Here is a 22,012-nt window from a genome sequence, read left to right on the forward strand (position 1 = left end):
ATAGCAGCAGTGTGGCTTTTCATCCCAGAGTCAGATACTTAAATGTAGACTCCCCGAAACCTAGCTAGTGTGCTTGAACGGGGGAGAAGTATTGTGTGGGGACACAATTTTCCAAGGCTTAATGGTATCCTCTAGCAAGATGAATTATCCGGATAAGCTTTGGGTAACCATACAGACTTCAGGAGGAATATCTAAACTGAGTTCAAATTTGGAGGTTCTGCAATCACAAATTTAGCGTCTGCAGTGCAGAAACTGGCTAAACAGGTGTAAATTGTGGGGTGAGGGGTGATAGACCTCTTTCTGAACATCACAAGTAAGCAGGGAAACGTGGACTGTAAATCACAAAGCAAAACTATCTTAGACTGGTAAAAACAAAATGTCAAGCCGGATTTTGGTAAAACTAAAACTGCCCTGATTTGGCTCATCTTTTCATGTAGTGCTTAATCTCTAGATCTGGTCTAAACATGGTTTTAACTATATCCTTGCAAACCGCTAGTGTGGCTGCGGTTATGCTGTTTAAAGATGCACATGGCACTGTACTTCATTTGTAGCTTTCATTAACTTGAAGAATTGATCTTTGGTTAACAGCTTCCTGCTTAGACAATATGTGGATTTCTTCCCCAAGCTAATGTTTTTGTTACTTGCCTTGGTGTTGGTCTAGTATTTGGTCTCAGTTTAATCCTTGTGCATTGTTGTGTGTTGCAACTTCTCTTATTCAGATATATTTATTATCTGAATTCCCCTTTCTAGAAATTAGCACTCTTGTTCATCCTAGGCTGTCAGGGTTCACCTGCGTGTTATCTTCCCTTGATTAATGTCTTGGTGACCTTCACCACGCCTGCTGTCAGTGTACTTTTGATATAACTGTCACATAGCTACAGTTCCATGGCCTAGAAGGGCCTCCTGCTGCCTGGTCAGTCCTCTGGTACTTGTGAATTTTGGCTTCCACGATGTGGACTGGCTTTCTTTTCAGCTAGTTAGAAATTCCCCTTCCTCTCTAGTGATCAATCTGTTTGTGACAGAACATATAATATTCAAAGGTTTTACAGAAGAGCACTAGAGCAGCTCCAAATCTCTCTGCTGTAAGAGAAGGGTTACTGTATGAGTACAAGGGATTAATTCAAGAGGGGTTGACAATAGATACTCAGTAAAGAGGACAATAGCTTTCCATGCAAGCAGGAGAATGGTAGACCTATTTGGTTTGTCCCATCTCTGACCCCCTGTTTGAGCTCAGCGGACTAGCTTAAGATGAATTCCAGTTTAACACAGGAGAACTAAAAGTCCTGGAAGCTGAGAAAAAGCTCTTTGTGGAGAGGGGGTGAATGTTTGTGGAGAGTTGCTGACAAGAAGTGGCTTTCACAGACCCTGGAAGTCAGGGGTCTGGAGTAAAGAGGGACTTGCCTAGAGTCTGTGCTGAGGGATAGCAAGCCTCCAAGTAAGATAGATAAGCATATTTTCTCTTTTATTCTTTTGATGGTAAATAGACAATACTTTGTTTGAAGAAGTCTATCTGGTCACTGTTTACCACTGGTCACAGGTTCCAAACCTAGTTAAGCCTACAGAATAATCCTGGCTGATAGATTGTGCCCTGTGCTACAGCCCCCCATGGGAGAATCACAAGATTGCATCCTAAACAAGGTAAGGGCATGAGACCCTAGTATCTGAGGGGCTGTATGCAGACCAGAGAGGGGTCAAAGGTTAAGATAGCCTTGTAAGTGACCAACAGTGCAAACTATGTACATACAATAAGCAAGTCTACCTCTTCCTTTTCCTCTCTGGGCTCTTATGGCATATCACAAGTATATTGTATAGTGGAATGTGTTGAAACCATTTTTTCTTTCAGAAGGTGGAGAAAGCTGTTCTAGATTTGGTTTTGACAAATGGGGAGAAACTGGTTGAGAATTTGAAAGTGGAAGGTAGCTTAGGTGAAAGTGATCATGAAATGGTAGAGTTCATGATTCTAAGGAATGGTGGTAATGGAAAACAGCACAATAAAGATAACAAGTTTCAAGAAGGCAGACTTTAGCAAACTCAAGGAGTTGATAAGCAAGATACCATGGGAATCCAGTCTAAGGGAAAAAACAGTTCAAGAGAGCTGGCACTTTTTCAAAGAGAAATTAAGGTCACGAGCAAACTATCCCACTGCATAGGAAAGATGAGAAGTATGGCAAAGACCAGTCTGGCTTAACCAGGAGATCTTCAATGATCTGAAACTCAAAAAAGAGTCCTACAAAAAATGGAAACTAGATCAAATTACAAAGGATGAATATAAACAAATATACTACATGTATGTAGGGGCAAAATTAGAAAAGCCAAGGCACAAAACAAGATCAAACTAGCTAGAGATATAAAGGGTAACAAGAAAACATTCTATAAGTACATTTAAAAACAAGAGGAAGACCAAGGACAGGGTAAGCCCATTACTTAATGGGGGGACAATTACAGAAAACATGGAACTGGCAGAAGTGTCAAATGACTTTTTTTTTTGTTTCCGTGTTCATCAAAAAGGTTAATAGAAATTAGATGTCTAACACAGTGAAAGCCGGTGCAAATGAGGTAACAGCAGAGGCTAAAATAGGGAAAGAACAAGTTTAAAAATTACTTAGAGAAGTTAGATGTCTTCAAGTCACCAGGGCCTGATGAAATACATCCCTAGAATATTCAAGGAGCTGACTGAGGAGGTATCTGAGCAATTATCAACCATCTTCGAAAAGTCATGGAAGATGGGAGAGATGCCAGAGGACTGCAAAATGGACTATATTTGCCCAGCTGTAAAAAGGGAAATAAGGACAACCCGAGGAATTAGACCAGTTAGCTTTGCTTCAGTATCTGGAAAGATAATGGAACAAATAATTAAGCGATCAATTTGCAAACACCTATAATATAATGTGATAAGTAACAGCATGGATTCGTTAAGAACAAATAGCGTCAAACGAACCAAAAAGCTTTCTTTGAGAGGATAACAAGCCTTGTGGATGGGGGGATGCTGTAGTTACAGTATCTCTTGACTTTAGTAAGTGTTTTGAGACTGTCTCGCATGACCGTTTCATAAACAAACTAGGGAAATACAACCTAGATAGAGCTACCGTAAGATGGTGTGCCTAACTGGTTGGGAAAACCATTCCCAGAGAGTAGTTATCAGTGGTTTGCAGTCAAGCTGGAAGGGCATATCGAGTGGAGACCCTCAGGGATCAGTTCTTGGTCTGGTTCTGTTCAATGTCTTAATCAATGATTTAGATAATGGCAGAGAGAGTACACTTATAAAGCTTGTGGATGATACCAAGCTGGGAGGGGCTGCAAATGCTTTGGAGGATAGGACTGAAATTAAAAATGATCTGGACAAACTGGAGAAACGGTCTGAAGTAAACAGGATGAAATTCCATAAGGACAAATGCAAAGTACTCCACGTGGGAAGGAACAATCAGTTGCGCACATAAGAAGTGGGAACTGACCGCCTGGGAAGGAGTCCTGCGGAAAGGGCTCTGGGGGTCCTAGTGGATCACAAGCTGAATATGAGTCAACAGTGTAACGCGGTTGCCAAAAAAAAAGTAGGCTGATTAATTGCAGTTAACTCACACAATTAACTGAAAAAAATTAATCACAATTAATTGTGGTTTTAATTGCACTGTTAAACAATAGGATACCAGTTGAAATGTATTAAGTATTTTGGATGTTTTTCTACATTGTCGTATATGTAACTGAAATCGGTGTAGATTATTTTTGATAACAAATATTTGCACTGTAAAATGATAAACAAAATAAAGTGTTTTTCAATTCACCTCGTACAAGTTAGAACTAATACATTTAACACGTATTTCATGTGCAATCTGAGTAGGGGAAGAACAAGAAATTGTTAATTTAAAATGAAATTCTGAAATACCGACTTCATTAACTAGCACTAGTTTCTGGTTGGCTGGGCCAGTAGTTTTAATGTGATACTGGCGCTGAGTTTTAAATAAGACCTAAAATGGATTAACTTTAAGTAAAAACTGACATACTTCGCGTGGGTGTGTGTTAGAATCATAGAATCCTAGAATATCAGGGTTGGAAGGGACCTCAGGAGGTCATCTAGTCCAACCCCCTGCTCAAAGCAGGACTGATCCCCTATTAAATCATCCCAGCCAGGGCTTTGTCAAGCCTGAGCTTAAAAACTTCTAAGAAAGGAGATTCCACCACCTTCCTAGGTAACGCATTCCAGTGTTTCACCACCCTCCTAGTGAAAAAGTTTTTCCTAATATCCAACCTAAACCTCCCCCACTGCAACTTGAGACCATTACTCCTTGTTCTGTCATCTGCTACCACTGAGAAGTCTAGAGCCATCCTCTTTGGAACCCCCTTTCAGCTAGTTGAAAGCAGCTATCAAATCCCCCCTTATTCTTCTCTTCCATAGACTAAACATCCTCAGTTCCTTCAGCCTCTCCTCATAACTCATGTGTTCCAGTCCCCTAATCATTTTTGTTGCCCTCTGCTGGACTCTTTCCAATTTTTCCACATCCTTCTTGTAGTGTGGGGCCCAAAACTGGACACAGTACTCCAGATGAGGCCTCACCAGTGTCGAATAGAGGGGAACGATCACGTCCCTCGATCTGCTGGCAGTGCTCCCACTTACACATCCCAAAATGCCATTGGCCTTCTTGGCAACAAGGGCACACTGTTGACTCATATCCAGCTTTTTGTCCACTGTAACCCCTAGGTCCTTTTCTGCAGAACTGCTGCCAAGTCATTCGGTCCCTAATCTGTAGTGGTGCATTGGATTCTTCCGTCCTAAGTGCAGGACTCTGCACTTGTCCTTGTTGAACCTCATCAGATTTCTTTTGGCCCAATTCTCCAATTTGTCTAGGTCCCTCTGTATCTTATCCCTACCTCCAGCATATCTACTTCTCCTCGCAGTCCCACTATCTTCTTCTCTCCCCTTTCTCTCTCTTTTTCTCTCTCTCCTCCCCCACCCCCCATCTCAAAAGACCCAGGATCCTTTAATCCATTTCTAGGTATGGCGTATCAGCAGTCTTGAGGTACTAGTAGTTACCAGACGGATACTGTCATCAGAACAAAGTAACCTACTTAGGTTTCAGAGTTTTGTATGAGGAAGAAGGTCTCTGTTAGTCTGTGAAGTCTACCATTGAAGTTTATATTCATTAACATGCACCTGCTCTCTTGCAGATTCAGAATCTGAAAAATCATTAAGTGGATTTGAAACAGTAACAACGTACTCAGAGGACAGTGTGGAGTCCAACAATACAATAACCTCCAGCATGTCTGAAGAAAAGGTCTGTGGTGGAGGTGGAAAGGTCTGTGGTGGTGGTGGAGAGTCTCTGTCTAATGGCATCAAAAAACACAGGTAGGATGTTGCCTATTCTTTTTAAAGATCTACTGTAAACTTTATTGCCATGTAGGCAAAAACCATGAGACTCCTGTGAAAGATAATTGTAGATATTTTTCCCTGGGGTATGATAAATGAAAAGCAGATAGTTGCTCTGTGCTTTTAATAAGGAATCCTTTCTCCTACATTAACAGACTATCACCATTTTGAAGTAAACTATTATATACCATTCCATTTTAACTAGTAAGCAAGGGTATACATTTTTTTATATATAGATAGCAAATGCTTTAAAATGGACATGTTTTAACTCATTTTAAAAAGTCTTGTTGAAATCGATGCTAGCTCTTATTTCATCATGTATTTTTAATGATTTGTGCATCCTATTGCTTTTTTTAGTTTCCAGTCACTTGATCTCCCTACTTGTATTAAGACTGAATCACAATATTGCTAGCTTGACATCACAATAAACTGAAGTCTAAACACAAGGGTTTTATTTTAAAACTTATGTACATTGCGTAGGTTCATTTTATGCGGTCCAATTAATCCATTTTTGTTTGTTCATGTCTCTGCCGGTAAAGGAGGACAATAGGGCCAGAGTTAATGAGATGTAATAGATACCACTATTCTCAAGTTTCAGTGCAGAGGCAATTTAACGTGTACATTACAGTTCAGTCCCAACATTGACATGTTTTTAAAGTACCAATCTATAACTGGCCCTTTGGAAATAAGCAAGGTCACAATTACTAACAGATGGGATAATACTTCTTAAGGCAGGCATTAAAATAGCATTTTCGCTCAAGTGCATTAAGCAGTACCTTAGTTACTTGACATCTGCATTTCACAACTAAATCTCTGAGGCCATTGCAGTGCATGGTAATGTGGGAGACTTGATGTCAGGTTCCACCTCTGAACATCAGCGCCTCCCAAACCAAGCAAAGACAAGGAGTGTTGAGTACTAGGGTCAAGCAAAGATGCTGACGGACTGTGTTGTTCCTTTAAGACCCCTTAATGATACTACTTTTTGTTTATCATTGGTGATCTCTTCTCTGTGCCTTCACCTGTCACCTGAAAGTCCTATAGTAGCAGCTGGAGGGAGGGAGGAAAATGTTCGGTGAAAGTGGATGTTTCAGAATGGAGACTTGTAATCCCCCCTTTGTTGCCTGAGAAATTGGGAAGAGAGGGAGAGGACCATTAAGACCCTCTGTAAAAATGACAGTTGCATTTGTTTGCTACATTATATAAATACAATCCACTGGAAAAGTTTAAACGAAAGCCAGTTTTCTCAAAGTATAGGAAACAATAGCTTGGCTAGTTTCCACAAGTTTTGTTATAAAATTTATATTGTCAGAATTGTAAACAAGAGGTGACTAGAGCCTCTAAGCTCCATTATTCATTCTTCAGTCCCCTGACACTACTCCACTTTCCACCTACAAATGTCTCATTAAACTTTTTGATCACTAGGCTCCCTTTCCATTCCTTAGCTGCATGTCTTGCCTGTATCCTTTAATGTTTAGTGCTCTTCATAAAACTGGTTTAGCTGTAACCATTTTTGTAACGATTTCTAATTTGCTGTGGCACATTGCTTGAAGAAAGGCTCAGATAGCGAATATATCTTGTATATTGCATAGTAACATTAGCTCTTTACCTGGCACCTTGGCGACACTTTGGGATTTGGTGTCTGCAAATACAGTGATGCAAATAGGTTCCCCCGCAGAGTACTGTGAATCTAAACTTTGCCTCGAAGAGAACTTTCCATGGCGGAAGAAGTTGTTCAGTGTTTTGATCTGTCTTTGGATTCTTGGTCAATGCTAATGCGTTTAGCTGCTTGACATAATTACACCACAACTGCTCATGTTATGTAACTGGACCAGTAGGCACGCTTTTTTACAAAATGTTTAGATGCAGACTACTTGGATGCTTATTTTAGAATATATCCTTTAGATGCAGTCTGTCCTCAAAGTGCAAAAACTTAGATGGTGATCATCAAACTAACACACACAGCTTAGAATGTTTTGAGGAGATATATGTCGCACCTAATAACCTCTGTTAGCTTCACTTCTCTTTAAATATGCAAGAGGAGAACTCCTGAATTGGGCTCTAAAAGGAGTAAACAGATTCATCTTCGTAGTTTGATGTAACTGCTGGCACTGTTACTTATTTGATTTCCTTTATGTTGGACAGTGTTCAGACTAGTGTATCTCAATGGCCTAGTTTTTTTTTAATACAGTATTTTAACTCTTGCTTGCTTTGTTTTGCCTTTCAACTTAAGTCTTGCTGGAGGTCCTTGAACAAATGTTGCATATCCAGCTTGCTAACATTTTTACCAGCCCATTCTCCAATGTTTGCTGTCAGAAGCATTCTGGGACCTCATCTGCCTTTATTTCAGTTTTAGAGCAAAATGAATAAATTTGGTGAGCCAAGGAAATGAAAAACAAAGCTAGTTGGTATGAGGAATATTCCTTGTGATCACTTTTGTTAATATGAATAACCTGATTGTATCAAGGAGTAACTGTTGGGAAACACTTGAGTGTTGTGCTCCAGCTGTTGAAATTCTCATTGTCATTGACTCCTACTAGAAAGGTGGTAGCATATAACTTGAAAATATCAAAGATAACATCAGAATGCATCCAATGAAGTGAGCTGTAGCTCACGAAAGCTTATGCTCAAATAAATTGGTTAGTCTCTAAGGTGCCACAAGTACTCCTTTTCTTTTTGCGAATACAAACTAACACAGCTGCTACTCTGAAACCAAAGATAACGTTGAATGTGCTGCTAATTTGCTATATGATGCTGCTCAGTGACATTGCATCCATCTGATCTGCATATGGGTGATATAACTAATTCTGATATAGAGCACAGGACACCTGCCCAATAATTAGAATTGGGAACTTAATGAGGTGTGGTGCCAGTTCGATCTATGAGGTGGACTTCTTCAAGCTAAAACGTGTTCAAAGCCTTTTTCACTTATTTCAACCCAGAAGATTGAAAAACAGCAAAAAGAATGGTACCGAAATATGACTAGCCTGGAAATGTTCATAGTCTAATCTGTCACTTAAATTTAAAGGGATAGTTTGAAATCAAACCAATTTTAAAAAAAAAAAGAGGAGGGGGGAGGGTTTGAAAAGTAGCTTGTTACAGCTGCCACTGAGCTTCCCTGACATGTTGTTGTTTTTTTGTTGTTTTTTCCTCATGATTAAAAATGTTTTCTTTTTTCTTCATGAGTCTCTCACACACACACAAGAAAGTTTGTATATGGGGAGACAAACTCTAACAGTGTCAAATACATAAAGTAAACAAGATAAAAAAATAAATTTACTGTAACTACAATATTAATCTTTTGTTTTACCTACTAGTAAAACAGACAGAAGTGATTTTTTTTGAGGAGCAACCCTTTAAAATTATGCCACTATCATTGCTAGTTATTCTTTACAGTAGAACAAATATTTTCATTATGCAAAGCTAAAGTTAACTTTCTGAAACTTTCTTAATGTGGTTGCCTTCTATAAATGACTTCCGAAAGGAAATCTGCTTCGAGATACTGAAGGTAAACTTCTAGTTTACAACCCTTCTCTCATTCACTGGGACACTATCAATATGGTTAGGCCTAATATTTGACTATCTTTAATTTTCTATATCTCTAGGTCTCTAATTTTTAACCCCTGAAAGAACATTTTGATCCATTCAAAATTGGTATTGCAGCAACAAAATAAATATGAGCACATTATGGAGAAAACAGCAGACATCACTTTCAAATTTAGCTGATGTAATTATAAGCAATGAAGGAAATAGGCTTAATCCATGAAAGATTACTTTCACACACAAGAATGATAATTTTTTTCTAGCTTGGTGATTTATATACGAGGGTGAGTTTAAGAGAAGAACATTTGGGTACTTTTATTGAAAAACAATCCCTTGCTGATTACATGTTGCTAGCAGCCAGCCTCTCTTAAACGCATCCTCCTATATAAATCGGCAAGCTAGAAAAATATATTCATAGCTTTCTATGCAGAAGTGCTCATTGCTAAATAGTACGTACACTTCACAAATTGCCTCAGTTTCAGTCTATTCTTTAATTAAATACTACAAATCAAATTTAACTACGTGGTGGACACTGTCCTCTTCTGGACATGCACATAAAAGCATCAACAAAGGAAATGTTTACACTTAGTCTTCAGGACGACCAGTTCACCTCATTTCAGATTACTGAAGTTTAGAATAGCAGATCTATTAAAATATAAGGATCTGTGATTCCTTTCATGTTTGATCCAAAAGGAGCTTTCCATTAGTTACCAATTTCCTCTTTCACTGAACTCCCACACTTCAAAAGGTGAATATATGTTGTTGGATAGTTGTGGAAAATTAGTACAGAACTTAAGTTGTTTTCCACAGATTCCTATATACTGTAGGAGGCAATATATTTGTAAAAGACTGGGCATTTCTTTGCTTTAAACCAGACTTTGTTCAATATCTTTTCATGCATGTATAGCTACTGGTTTTGAGAACAGTATTTCACATTTTGAAAATTTAAAGTATCAGCCCTTGTATGGCTTTTCTGTTATGGAAGTGTCAGTGAAAGATGCATGCAAAAGAGAGAGGTAAGTGACCCAACAAATGAAGTTTCATAGAAATTAATGCTTTTGCTATTGCAAAGGAAGATGATTCACTTAAACCTGTACCAGAGAACAAAAAAATTGCTGCACTAGAGATTTCTGAAAACACTTAATTCATTAATTTGGGGGAAAGGAGCATGGCACGTGCTTGACTATTTGGCCAAAGTTAACATAAATTTGCGACTTAAGAGAGACTGTAGAGTGAAATGTTGTGGTGCTGGTAGCACTATGTGGTTTGAGAGTGCCTTGGATAAGATTTCTGGTTTATCTTCCTGATATGGGTAATTGTTTCATGGTACCAGGCTTCTGATTGGGATTATCTGGACTAAGGTCCCTTTTACACAGGACATAGGACATAAAACTGTGCTTAACTTTCATGTTTAGCTGGCCATTGTTGATGTGGTCTTAGCAGCTTAAAGAACTAGGCTTTCGCCCCTGTGAAGCTCTAGGTTAAGCCCACGTGACCCACCAAGCACCAAACCATGCTAAAGCCATTTGGTCTAAAACTACATATAAACCTTGCTTAAACATGTATGTTAGCCCTATCTGTCTAAGGAAAGTTGTACATTCATCTGTTCCATTACTTTTCTGTTCTATCCGTGACTGTTTTCCAGTCCAGATAATAAATGTCATTTATTGGCTAAATATAACTTTTTAATTAGTCTTTTTGCTAATAAACTACAAAACTGAAACCTGTTCACATATAACTGGATTATCTTCAGCTTCTTTCATGAATATACATTTTCAAAGTAGAGGCGGATTTTACCAGCATGGTGACAGCACCATGTTTAAGCACTCTTCTGGAAACTGATGTACAAAATTCTTTCCACTCCTTTAACACCAGCATTTGATAGATTTGTTTGAACTATTGCTTTCTTTAGAGAGAAACAATTTTCTTTGACTAAAACAACTAAGGTTTAGGGTATTTGTCATGTTGTGTGTGTCCTCTTGGGACACTGATTGAAAGTCACCTAACAATTTTTTAATGAAAGCTCCCAAAAGTTATCATAACATAAAGAACTTGTGTAGGCCTGTTTTATCAATAAGTCAATTCTGAACGCCTAAAAACTAGAACAATATTAATACATTCTGCAGCCTTGTTCACAACTGAGATTATTTTGATAAGAGATTAATAAAATAAATGTGGTTTGCTTTTTTCCCCCCTCTCTAGAACAAGTTTGCCATCTCCAATGTTTTCCAGGAATGATTTTAGTATTTGGAGTATCTTAAGAAAATGTATTGGAATGGTAGGTAAAATATATAAGTTGTGATACAGAAATTAGTGATAAGTTATGGTTGTGGCTATCTCTAAAGAGGACCAAAATGTGAACTGAGAAGCTCACAACCAGAAAGACCAAGGGTGACTCCATGAGCCAATTTATTCAATAGAGCAAAGGCATTTTCTCTTATTAGTCCTCTGAGGATCCTGTACCATCCAGAGCTCTCCCCAGTCTCCTTTTATACTTGTAGTAGAAAACCTTCCAGTTTCACCACAGTACTTCAGATGGGTTAGTGACTAGGTCTGTTTAATCAAATCTGGGAAGCTCTGTGACGGGTCAGCCAGGATCATTCTTGTAGATAAAGGTATAACACAATCCCGTGGTTGGAAATTGAAGCTTGATAAATGTAGACTAGAGCTAAGGCTTGTCTTCAGTACTGGGGAGATCGACACTGCTGCAATCAATGCAGTGGGTGTCAATTTAGTGGGTGTAATGAAAACCCACTAAACTGACAGCAGAGTGCTCTCCAGTCAACACCTTACTCTTCTCTGGGAGCTGGAAAGTCAACAGGAGAGAGTCTCCCATTACCACAGCACAGTGAAGACATTGGGGTAAGTCGACCTAAGCTACATTGACTCCAGCTATGTTATTCGCTTACCTGGAGTAGCGTAACTGAGGTCGACTTACCCCCATAGTGAAGACAAGCCCCAAGTCACAAATATTTAATATACATTCAGAAAAGTTCTTTGGCCTCTATTATACAAGAAGTCAGACTAGATGATCAGTGGTCCTTTCTAGCCTTATCTATAAATTTTAAGCCCACTCCTAGTTAATGGTTAATTGGGAAGGCTTCTTTTCTTTCCATTATGAAACCCCACCATGTAGGCAGGTTCATCTTGGCCACAATGATTAGGTTTCACTCTCTAAAGTGCAATGTGCCAAACTGAAAGTTACACAGTTGCCATACTAAGAGAATCTGCATAGCCACAAGGTGAAAGCACTTTCTGGGAGTAAGTTTTTCCTGTTTATCGGAATTACAATAACTTCAAAAATTTGTTCCCCTTCCATTGCAATCAGAAAACAGACACAATATGCAAGAAACCTACTTAAAGTCCATACAGGAGATAAGATTGCTCAGGAATGTTGTTTTGAACTCCAGAGCACATGAACTTTCACTGAAGCGTTTCAACTTAGAAAGCACTATGATTCTGATCAGATAAGAGTGCAACCTTAAATCTACACAAATGGCTGTTGGCAGCAGGTCTAGCTTGCTCTGCAACGTAGCTCCTCTGTGCTGTTCACAGAAAGACACCTTAAAAGGCTTCTGTGTAATCTGGAAGAAGGAACCAGTTAAAATGAAGCCAGCGCTTTCTTAGGCTTAAACTCTGCTCTGGCAAATGGCTGACAAAGATCTTTGAGACATCTGTTTGTGCTGGTCATGGGTAGGCAGATTTCTCCCTATTCTGTGTTTCCTGAAGAGTAGGAACACCATATTGGAAATAAGTGGTGAATGAGGTTCAGAGGAAATTGAAGAGCAGGAAAAACTGCATTTGGGGAATAAATGACCATGTACTAAAATGTTACAACACTAAAGGTTTATATTTAAATCTGTCAAAGTATAGGTCTTCTGACTTTTTTTACTCTATTCTTTCTATTTTTATTAGACTTAAATACTCTTTGCCAATTTCTTATTTCCATACTTAATGAGGCCCACTCTTACTTGTGAAACTTTGTTTACTACTAAGTCTTATCTAGAATACCACCTTGGACAGAGAGGGGTTTTAACTTGGACGTTAAGTTTACTTTTGTAGCAATTGAGCAAAATGTTTTTATAAATTAATGATTTAATTTAAATTTTTTAAAAGCTTGACTAGTTTAGAAAGAAATCATTAGAACTTGGAAGATATTCCTGATTCATTTGGGCCCACATTTAAACTAAATTTTTAGGTTATATTCATTTTCATGCTGGCTGCCTCAAAACATGGTGTTTTTTCTCTTTTTTTTTTTTTTTTTTTTGGGTGGGGGGGGTTGAAGGTTAGTCATTTCTTAGGACTTGTCTACGCTGTCACTTTACAGCTCTGCAACTTTCTTGCTCAGGGGTGTGAAAAAACACACCCCTGAGCGCTACAAGTTTCAGCTCTGTAAAGTGGCAGTATAGACCAAGGGTTCTCAAACTGGGGGTCGGGACCCCTCAGGGGGTCATGAGATTATTATATGGGGGGTTGCCAGCTGTCAGACTCCACCCCAAACCCCACTTTGCCTTCAGCATTTATAGCGGTGTTTAAATAAATTAAAAACACTTTTTTTAATATATAAGGGGGGGTCGCACTCAGAGGCTTGCTATGTGAAAGGGGTCACCAGTACAAAAGTTTGAAAACCACTGGTGTAGACAGTGCACCAGCGCTGAGAGCCGCACACCCAGCACTGGTAGCTACTCCACTTGTGGGGGTGGTTTTTTGTTTTGCTTTTTTTACAGAGCTGGGAGAGCACAGGTGCCGCCACTACACAGCCACATTAAGCGCTGCCAGTGAAGACATACCCTTAGGTTGCTATCGGAACTGTCTCGAGTTGGTGAATCTTGCCCATGTGCTCAGGGTTCAGCTGATCGCCATGTTTGGGGTCAGGAAGGAATTTTCCTCCAGGGCAGATTGGAAGAGGCCCTGGGGGTTTTTCGCCTTCCTCTGTAGCATGGGGCACAGGTCGCTTGCTGGAGGATTCTCTGCACCTTGAAGTTTTTAAACCATGATTAGAGGACCTCAATAGCTCAGACATAGGTGAGAGGTTTATTGCAGGAGTGGGTTAGTGAGATTCTGTAGCCTGCATTGTGCAGGAGGTCAGACTAGATGATCATAATGGTCCCTTCTGACCTTAATATCTAGGAGTCTGAGTTAAAAACAAAAAACCTTCAGATGTTAATTTGCATAGGTTAATATAAAACCTGTTGGCAGCTAACATGAAGACTATCTAGCACAACCATTAAACAGATCCATTAGTGAAAGTAAACCACTTTCTTCTTGCTGAAACTTGACAGCATCCTCTCAGAATTGTATGAAGAATGAGTCTTAGATTGTTGTTCTACAGTGCTATTGCATTAAAGCAAAGTTAAATAAATCCCTTAACTTTTTAACCCTCTAGTGGAGTTTTGTAGTTTGATGGAGTATCTAATCATACCAGTCTGCCCAACAGATGTAACAAATGATGTAAAATAAATATTGTCTGAACTGGAGATTAAATATTCCAGATTAATTAGGTTGGTCTGTTTTTAAGGCAAGAATGTATAGTTTTCTTTCAAGACTTTACATAACTTATTCCTATTACACACCAGACCTTATTAGCCTTTTTAACCAGGAGATATTTGATAGATCAAGTACGGTTTATTTCAGAAGCTTACTCCTATTGCTTCTCATGCCCGCCATCCCCCTCCCCCCAAAGTTGCCTGTTTCACTAATCAGATGGCCTGTGCCTATTCTAAAAATAGTGTTTCTGAATCTTGGTGTTCTCTTTTGAAAGGCTTTGAAGTCCTGAAAATCCCCTCTTCTATGCCCACCATCTTCCTGATCCTCCTCCCCATTAGGGACTTAGATACACTTCTCTCTTTAGCCATCTTCACCAATGCAAGGGAGAGGCTTAGCTTGAGAGATGTGGGTCTCTTTCTTTCAGAAGTTGTTGGCCAGGTCAAGGGATGTTGCACTGCCACTAGGCTTGCGTGACTTATCTCTCTAATAAGCCAATTAAATTCTTGTTACTTAGTTCATTGTGTTTAATCTCTTCAGTTTTAACACAAATTTCTATCCTGTGTCAGGAGCTGTCCAAGATCACTATGCCAGTTATTTTCAATGAGCCGCTGAGCTTCCTACAGCGACTTACAGAATATATGGAACATACATACCTCATCCACCAGGCCAGTTCACTTTCTGGCACAGTTGAGAGGATGCAGGTACTTTGCTTGTAGTAGTGTCTTAAAATGCTTGTGGTGGTCTGTTTGAACAGGTTGGACTGTGGTACAAATACTTTCAGCTAAGAACATAAGAACAGCCATACGGGGTCAGATCAATGATCCATCTAGCCCATGTCCTGTCTCTAACAGTGGCCAGTGCCACATGCTTCAGAGGCAGTGAACAGAACGGCAATTCTGAGTGATCCATCTCCTGTCATCCAGTCCCAGCTTCTGCAGTCAGAGGTTTAAGGACACCCAAAGCATGGGGTTTCATCCCTGACCATCTTGGCTGTTTCTCTTTTTGAACCGTGTTGTACTTTTTGCCTTCACAATATCCACCAGCAATGAGCTCTAAAGGCTGACTGTGCATTGTGTGAAGAAGTTACATAATTTTGTTTTAAATCTGCTGCCTGTTAAACCTTCTGTTGGAGAGGAGAGATGCTGTAATCTGGTGCACATGGAACTGCTTTATTAGTTCTGTTAGCTAGGGTAAAGGCTTTAATATTTCTGAGCTTTTTGCAAAACTATTATGGTTTGTTGTACTCTTTCCAAAACTTGCCAGGCCCATCTGGGAGGCAATTTTTATGCCAAAGACAGAATAAATTTAACAGAGAAACGTGAAGTGCAATAGAAGAATTTTATGTTTAAAGTAGAAGTGTCAAAGGGAACTCCAAAAGGTGAATGATATATGTTAATATTCTGTTGAACAGTGTGTAGCTGCATTTGCTGTGTCTGCTGTTGCCTCACAGTGGGAACGTACAGGAAAACCGTTCAACCCACTTCTTGGAGAGACGTACGAATTAGTCAGGTAACAAATAGAAACTGCATTTAAGACCAAAGTGTGTGTTATGGAATTTGTGGGTTTATGTAACACGTTGTATGGCTTGAGAATTGCTTTGTGTTTGAAATGGGCTGCATTGTAGGAGTAACTGTTACAAGTGTTCACAGTGCAGGTTGTCAGCGTTTCTGTTGTTACTTCCTCTTTATGGGAGTCTAACTTGCCTGTAAAAATTGCTCTGGGTTGAAAAGTTGTGAAAGTGTCTTTTTTTACTTGAAAGCAGCCTTAATATAATCTAAGTGATCAGAAAAATATCCGTTTTTTAGTGTATAAACCTAGGTTTCAGATCTATACTAAAAAAAAGACTTACCATGTAAACACACATTGCCTGAAAAGCGATTTGTCTGTTGTGCAAATGTCCTTTAAACTGTTACACAAACTCAGGTAATATATACAAACAGATCTTTTTTCATTAAGAACTGAAAAATAAACTAAGACCCTTCTGTTTTGGGTCGCTCTTGCCAACCCGTTACGTTGGGGTCTCATCAGTCAGATACATAATGTGGATGCTGCAGTGTGTCGTCAAAAATTTTGTCATTTAAAAATAGTTAAGCCTGTTAGTATTTCCGTTGAAGTTGTCTGGTGGGCGGGCGAGAGAGAGAGAGACTCCGTGGCATTGCTACAAGGGTGCAAGTGGTGCAGTCGCACCAGAGCCCTGGCAGGTATGGGGACCCAACCACTAGCAGATGCTGCTGCTGGTGGCAGTACTGATGCAGGTGTGCTGTTCTGTTGCCCACCCTGCACTGCAGAGGACCTGGCTGCTGATACCCCCGTCCCAAGCTTGTGCAGAAGCCTGAGTCATGTGGGGTGCCTGCACTGTGCTGCAAGGGTGCACAGCTACCCGCGCTCAGGCACTGAGCTGCCCCTGCCGGCACTAATGCAGGGCTAGGACATAGGGTGCAGACGAGGAGGAGCCCAAGGGAGTGGGTGAGGGAGAGGCTGGTGATGGGAACAGGCAGCCAGGAGGAGTGGGGTGGGGTTCAGGGATGAAGATGAGGGAGCTGGCAGAGTGGCAGTAGGGACTAGCAGGGGTGTGGGAGCAGAACACCTTGTGGTAGGGAAGAGGAAACAGGTGGCAGCAGCAGGGCACAGGGATGTGGTGGGGTGAACCTAGGCACTGCAGCACAAAGTGGGGGCTATGGATGTGCGGGGAAGTGGAGACAAAGCTGCCAGCACAGGAAGAATTGGGGGTGGGGGTCTGAGCTGCAGTGTTAGGGATGTGGGAGCCCTTTTCCTGTGACTTGCATCCCAGCAGACCCTCCTTGTGTGTGTTGAATCCCTACTTCAAGGGGAAGCACCAGGTACCAGCATCTAGTACAGTGCAAGGAACGGAAAGTGTATCGAAAGGCTCCTTGACCTGCTGCTCTAATGGTCATGGGAGGATAATATGCTGGAGATGCTAATCTATTTTTCCATTTAAAAGTACCTCTTGATTCTTCAGAAGCTTTCTCCTTCTAATTCAGATCCTTAAAATTTCCAGACCATGTATTCAGGGTGGGAACAAACATTCCCTGTTGCAAACATTCTTCCTTGACTTTTTAGTATTAGGGGTCATAGTAGAAACATCTCTTCTATTCCTGTAACTTTTTGATCTAGTTTGCATAACTAGTTTAGGAGTTCAATTTGAAGTTCCTTTCTCCCTCTCTTCTTGAAACTTCATTTTAAACTAGGCAGGAGCTGTGGGATGGAAGGACAGGACTGAGGCTATGGGAAAGTTAGAAAGGCGTTGGAGAGCTGAATTGGGGCGTTGTGGGAGCTGGACGGAGTGGATTTCAGAATCAGGAAGAGATCCCCTAACTTACCTTGCACCAGGGCCCTCTGGGGTCTTGCAGCATCACAGAGAGAGATCTGTGTTGCAGTGAGTGTTTCTAAACTAATCAGTGGCTTAAATATCTAGATCCATACATAATTGCTATAACTTTAATTTTGTTTCAGAATGGGTAAAGGAAATTATTTCACTATAGTACCAGTTGTATCAGTGAAACTCACAAAATTTGCATTTCAGAGAACTGCGGAGAACAGTGATCCTGAAAACTTTATTTTTATTTTATTTTTAGAGATGATCTTGGGTTTAGACTCCTTTCAGAACAAGTTAGTCATCACCCACCAATCAGTGCTTTCTATGCTGAAGGCTTGAATAACGATTTTGTGTTTCATGGCTCAATCTATCCTAAACTCAAGTTCTGGGGCAAGAGTGTGGAAGCAGAACCTAAAGGGACTATAACTCTGGAACTTCTTGAGTAAGTTGGCCAGATTACTATATTAGACTTTAGTTTTGAGGCTGTGCAGAATAAAGGCTTATATACTAGTCTCCAGTGCTGTAAGATGACTTTTAATCTATCCACTATTTCATATAGATAAAGCAGACAATCTTTTTTATGCAGTTTGCAGATTTCCTGCTTTTATGGCTCCTTACAATAATTTATGACACACCCTACTGCTTGTTAACCCTTATTGCCCACTTCATTTTTAAAGGTCTCCTACAGCATGTCTGACCACTTATGCTTAACAATGTGTCCTGCTTTGTATTTACCTTGGACGCTCCAGTTGCCTCCTCCAGACCTGAGGAAATGCTCTGTGATGTTGAAAAGCTTGTCCCTTCCATTGGAAATTGGTCCAATAAGATATTACCTTACTTATCTTGTCTCTCTCATATCCTGGGACCAAAATGGCTTGAACACCATTCCAAACAATTGTACAGTTCGCTGGCACCCCTGAATTGTATAGGCTTCAGGTAATTAAGGCCTTAATCCCGCAAACACTTATGCGTGCTTAACTTGACTACTGTAAGTAGTCCTATTGATTTGCCAGTAATAGATGCACTGAAGCTGCCATGCTAAGCAGTTAACAAAATCAAGCAGTGGCTCCTGTTTTTGCCACACCATGCATGGCTGGTGCATCTTGTTTCCTTGATTTGCTGCCAATAACTAATAGAGTTCCAGAGCCAGATACTTGCTGTAGAGTCATTCAGGTATATTGTTGAAAGGTGTGATTATGCCAGCAGTTGTTTTTCCATTTGTTTTTTCAGACACGATGAAGCCTACACCTGGACAAATCCTACTTGCTGTGTGCATAATATTATTGTGGGTAAACTTTGGATTGAGCAGTATGGAAATGTAGAAATAACTAATCACAAGTAAGCTGGAACATGACTTGTTAGTTTACTACGTTTTTAAACAAATTATTGCAAAGTAATTTGAGCTAAATGTTTCTTCCTTAGAACTGGTGAGAAGTGTATATTAAACTTCAAACCATGTGGGCTTTTTGGGAAGGAGTTACACAAAGTTGAAGGCTACATTCAAGACAAAAGGTAAAAATCCTGTCTTCGTTAGACCTACTGTTTAATAAAATGCTACTTAAATTTCTAATAAAGATATATGTGAGAACTGTTGGAATTAAATACTGTTACAATATACTGTGCCAATGGCGGGGGTGTGTGTATCTTGTTAGTAACTATAATGTACAGTAAGATGGGGATTCAGTCTTAAATCTGTTCTTAGAATCCTTTCTCATAATATTAAAATCTGAAAACACTAACTTCATAACTTGTTTAAGCTCTTCCTAAAATTAGTCCTTTTTTACAGCAAAAAGAAAGTTTGTGCGCTCTATGGGAAATGGACTGAGTGCTTGTACAGTGTTGACCCAGCTACATTCGAAGCTTACAAAAAAAATGACAAGAAAAATACAGAAGAGAAGAAAAACAGTAAACAGGTATTAGACATGTAAAGAGGTGGTGTCTGAAAGGCACAATAGAACACTTCGCAGTCTAAGGTGCCTTTAGGCTTGTTACTGTTTTATACTTTTTCATTTGACTTTTTCTTAGTAAGATTCAAAGAGGGTTTGGACACGTATTATATGGATTAATTATAATAATTCTGGCTATTATCCAAACAGTTTTGGAAGGATTAAAATCCTTGTGCTTCAGGGTTTAAGACAATATCTAATTATTAAGGGTTAACATGAAACTTTCATGAGAGCAGATTTCCCCACATCTGCCCATTATTGGGTTCTTTCACCCTCCTCTGGAGTAACCAGGTGGGATAGGGGACTAGAGGGACCATAGGTCTGATCTAGTATGGGAACTCCAACCTGATGCTTTTCAGGCCTGTAAGCAGGATAGATGAGGGTCTGTTCAGAAGGATTTCATAACTTGGAGGAATGTCATATTCTGAAGGTTTTGCAAAGATTTTTACAGTCTGCACTGTCCAGGAAATCTTACTCTTTGTGTTTCTGTAAACCATTATGTTACTCCTTAACAATTCTTTCAATAGAAACACGCTCTTTTAAACCAATGTCCGTGAAGGTTCTTGTAGTAATTATACATACATGCCACCATTCATCTTAAATGACAAGATAACATTTTTACTAAAAATCTGAGAACCCCTCCATGCCACCGAAGATCACCATGCTTGTTTTACTACTTTGCCCTGTTAGATTCTAACTACTCTAAAGGCAAGTATGCCTGTGTAGATTTACATTATTGCTGCACAGGAGAGCTCTAAAGCTCAGGGGATTACCACCCTCTCTTTGAGGCTGCATCTCTGAGCCTCTGGGAGGAGGAGGAGAAAAGAAAAATATACCCTGCACACTTGTTATCATCCACCTACTTGTTTGTTTTCCCTTGCAGTACTGAAGATTACTATGAATGAAGTAGTTTTGTGTACGAAGCTCAAGCTTCAGGTTACTTTTGGTTTCTCATGGGCTTTTAGTTAGTAAAATATACTTGCCTACTTTGCCTTTTCATCATTTAATTAAGAGAATTTTATACACCATTTCACTGAATCTGCTAGTCAGAATTTTATTCCATTCTCTATAGCTAACTTTTGAGTGTCTTTTTCCCTCCACTTCTCTGACTGGAAGAGACTCTTTGACATCCAGATCAGGTATCCAGTCTGTCTGATCTTGGGAGTTGGCACAATAATTTAAAATGCAAAATCTGCTGAAGAATGTTAATTAAAACTACAACTGCTTTGAAAATTGGCAAATGAAACTAGACAAAGAATCTAGTGAAAACATGTTTTTCTGACAGTGTCTTAGAGCTGTCAGGACTCTAAGAGAAGCATCGTCTTTCTTTTTATTTTTTGGAAAAAAGCATGCACAAATAGCATCCTGGAAGGTGCCACTTGGGTGCCCTTGAGAACCTCCCACTCAGTCACTGCCTAACTCTGTAGGTGCCTAAATTCCCTAGGTGCTGAAGTTTCCAGTAATAGAGTCCCCTAGACACCTATGTTTCTGCCAGTGCCATTCAAAAAGTCAACTAAGTCCTGATGCTGCCAAGCAGTTCAGTGCCCTGGCTCATGTCTAAGACTTGGCAGGGTTTTTGAACTGGGCTTTCCCCCATTCTCTCGCCTGCAGAGCCCAATCCAGTAGGTGTGCTTGGAGCACTCCTAAACCACACAAAAGATAGTCAGGAATGAGCACATAAATATAACAAGGTTCACCAACTGATAGTTATAGTCTTTCACACACCAGGTGAGTGCCTAAATCACCAAGTTATGGGATATTCTGATGTGGGATTCTGTCTCTCCTGTTGAAGCTGTTCCATTTTGTATAAATTGAATATTCTTTGGGCCAGAGAGTGTGACCATATAGGGCGCACTCCTAGGAGAAAGGAGATCTGGGTTGCAGTCCTTCCCCAAATCAGTCAGAGCAGGGATTTGAAAACAGGTCTCCCATGTCCCAAATGAGTTCCCTAACCATTGGGCTACTAGCTAAAATAGGGCTCTCTCTCATGTGCTGGTTTTTTGCAACAGGACTAACTTTGCTTAGGCTTCTAACTCTGAGTGGGTTTGGTACTAGTCAATCTATTAATTAATGAATTGGATAATGCAATGGAGAGTGTGCTTATAAAACTTGCAGATGAAGCTACGCTGGGATGGGTTGCTAACACATTGGAGGACAGGATTAAAATTCAAAATAACCTTGACAAACCGGAGAACTGGTTTGAGACCAACAGGATGAAATTCACTAAGACAAGTGCAAAGTCCTTCATTTAGGAAGGAAAAGTCAAATGCACAAATACAAAATGGGGAATAACTGGCTAGGTGGTAGTACCGCTGAAAAGGATTGGTGGGTGTTACAGTGGAT

General features: G+C 39.9%; 1 protein-coding gene across 6 annotated transcripts in view; it reads left to right on the forward strand.

Annotated features, from left to right (window-relative positions):
• Window positions 1-22,012, forward strand: part of OSBPL1A (oxysterol binding protein like 1A) — a 209,399-nt gene that overhangs the window by 103,482 nt on the left and 83,905 nt on the right. For 4 of the 6 annotated variants that reach the window (XM_073331364.2, XM_073331365.2, XM_073331366.2 and 1 more), the window contains exons 17-24: window positions 5,161-5,338; window positions 11,102-11,177; window positions 14,953-15,087; window positions 15,798-15,895; window positions 17,983-18,165; window positions 18,930-19,061; window positions 19,146-19,235; window positions 19,510-19,636. In XM_073331364.2, coding sequence (XP_073187465.2) covers window positions 5,161-5,338; window positions 11,102-11,177; window positions 14,953-15,087; window positions 15,798-15,895; window positions 17,983-18,165; window positions 18,930-19,061; window positions 19,146-19,235; window positions 19,510-19,636 — 1,019 coding nt within the window. The remainder of the gene's footprint in view (window positions 1-5,160; window positions 5,339-11,101; window positions 11,178-14,952; window positions 15,088-15,797; window positions 15,896-17,982; window positions 18,166-18,929; window positions 19,062-19,145; window positions 19,236-19,509; window positions 19,637-22,012) is intronic. The other 2 variants (XM_078851540.1, XM_073331363.2) reach the window with 1 other exon arrangement.

This window comes from Lepidochelys kempii, chromosome 2, assembly GCF_965140285.1.
Source record: "Lepidochelys kempii isolate rLepKem1 chromosome 2, rLepKem1.hap1, whole genome shotgun sequence".
In the NCBI taxonomy this organism is placed as follows: domain Eukaryota; kingdom Metazoa; phylum Chordata; order Testudines; family Cheloniidae; genus Lepidochelys; species Lepidochelys kempii.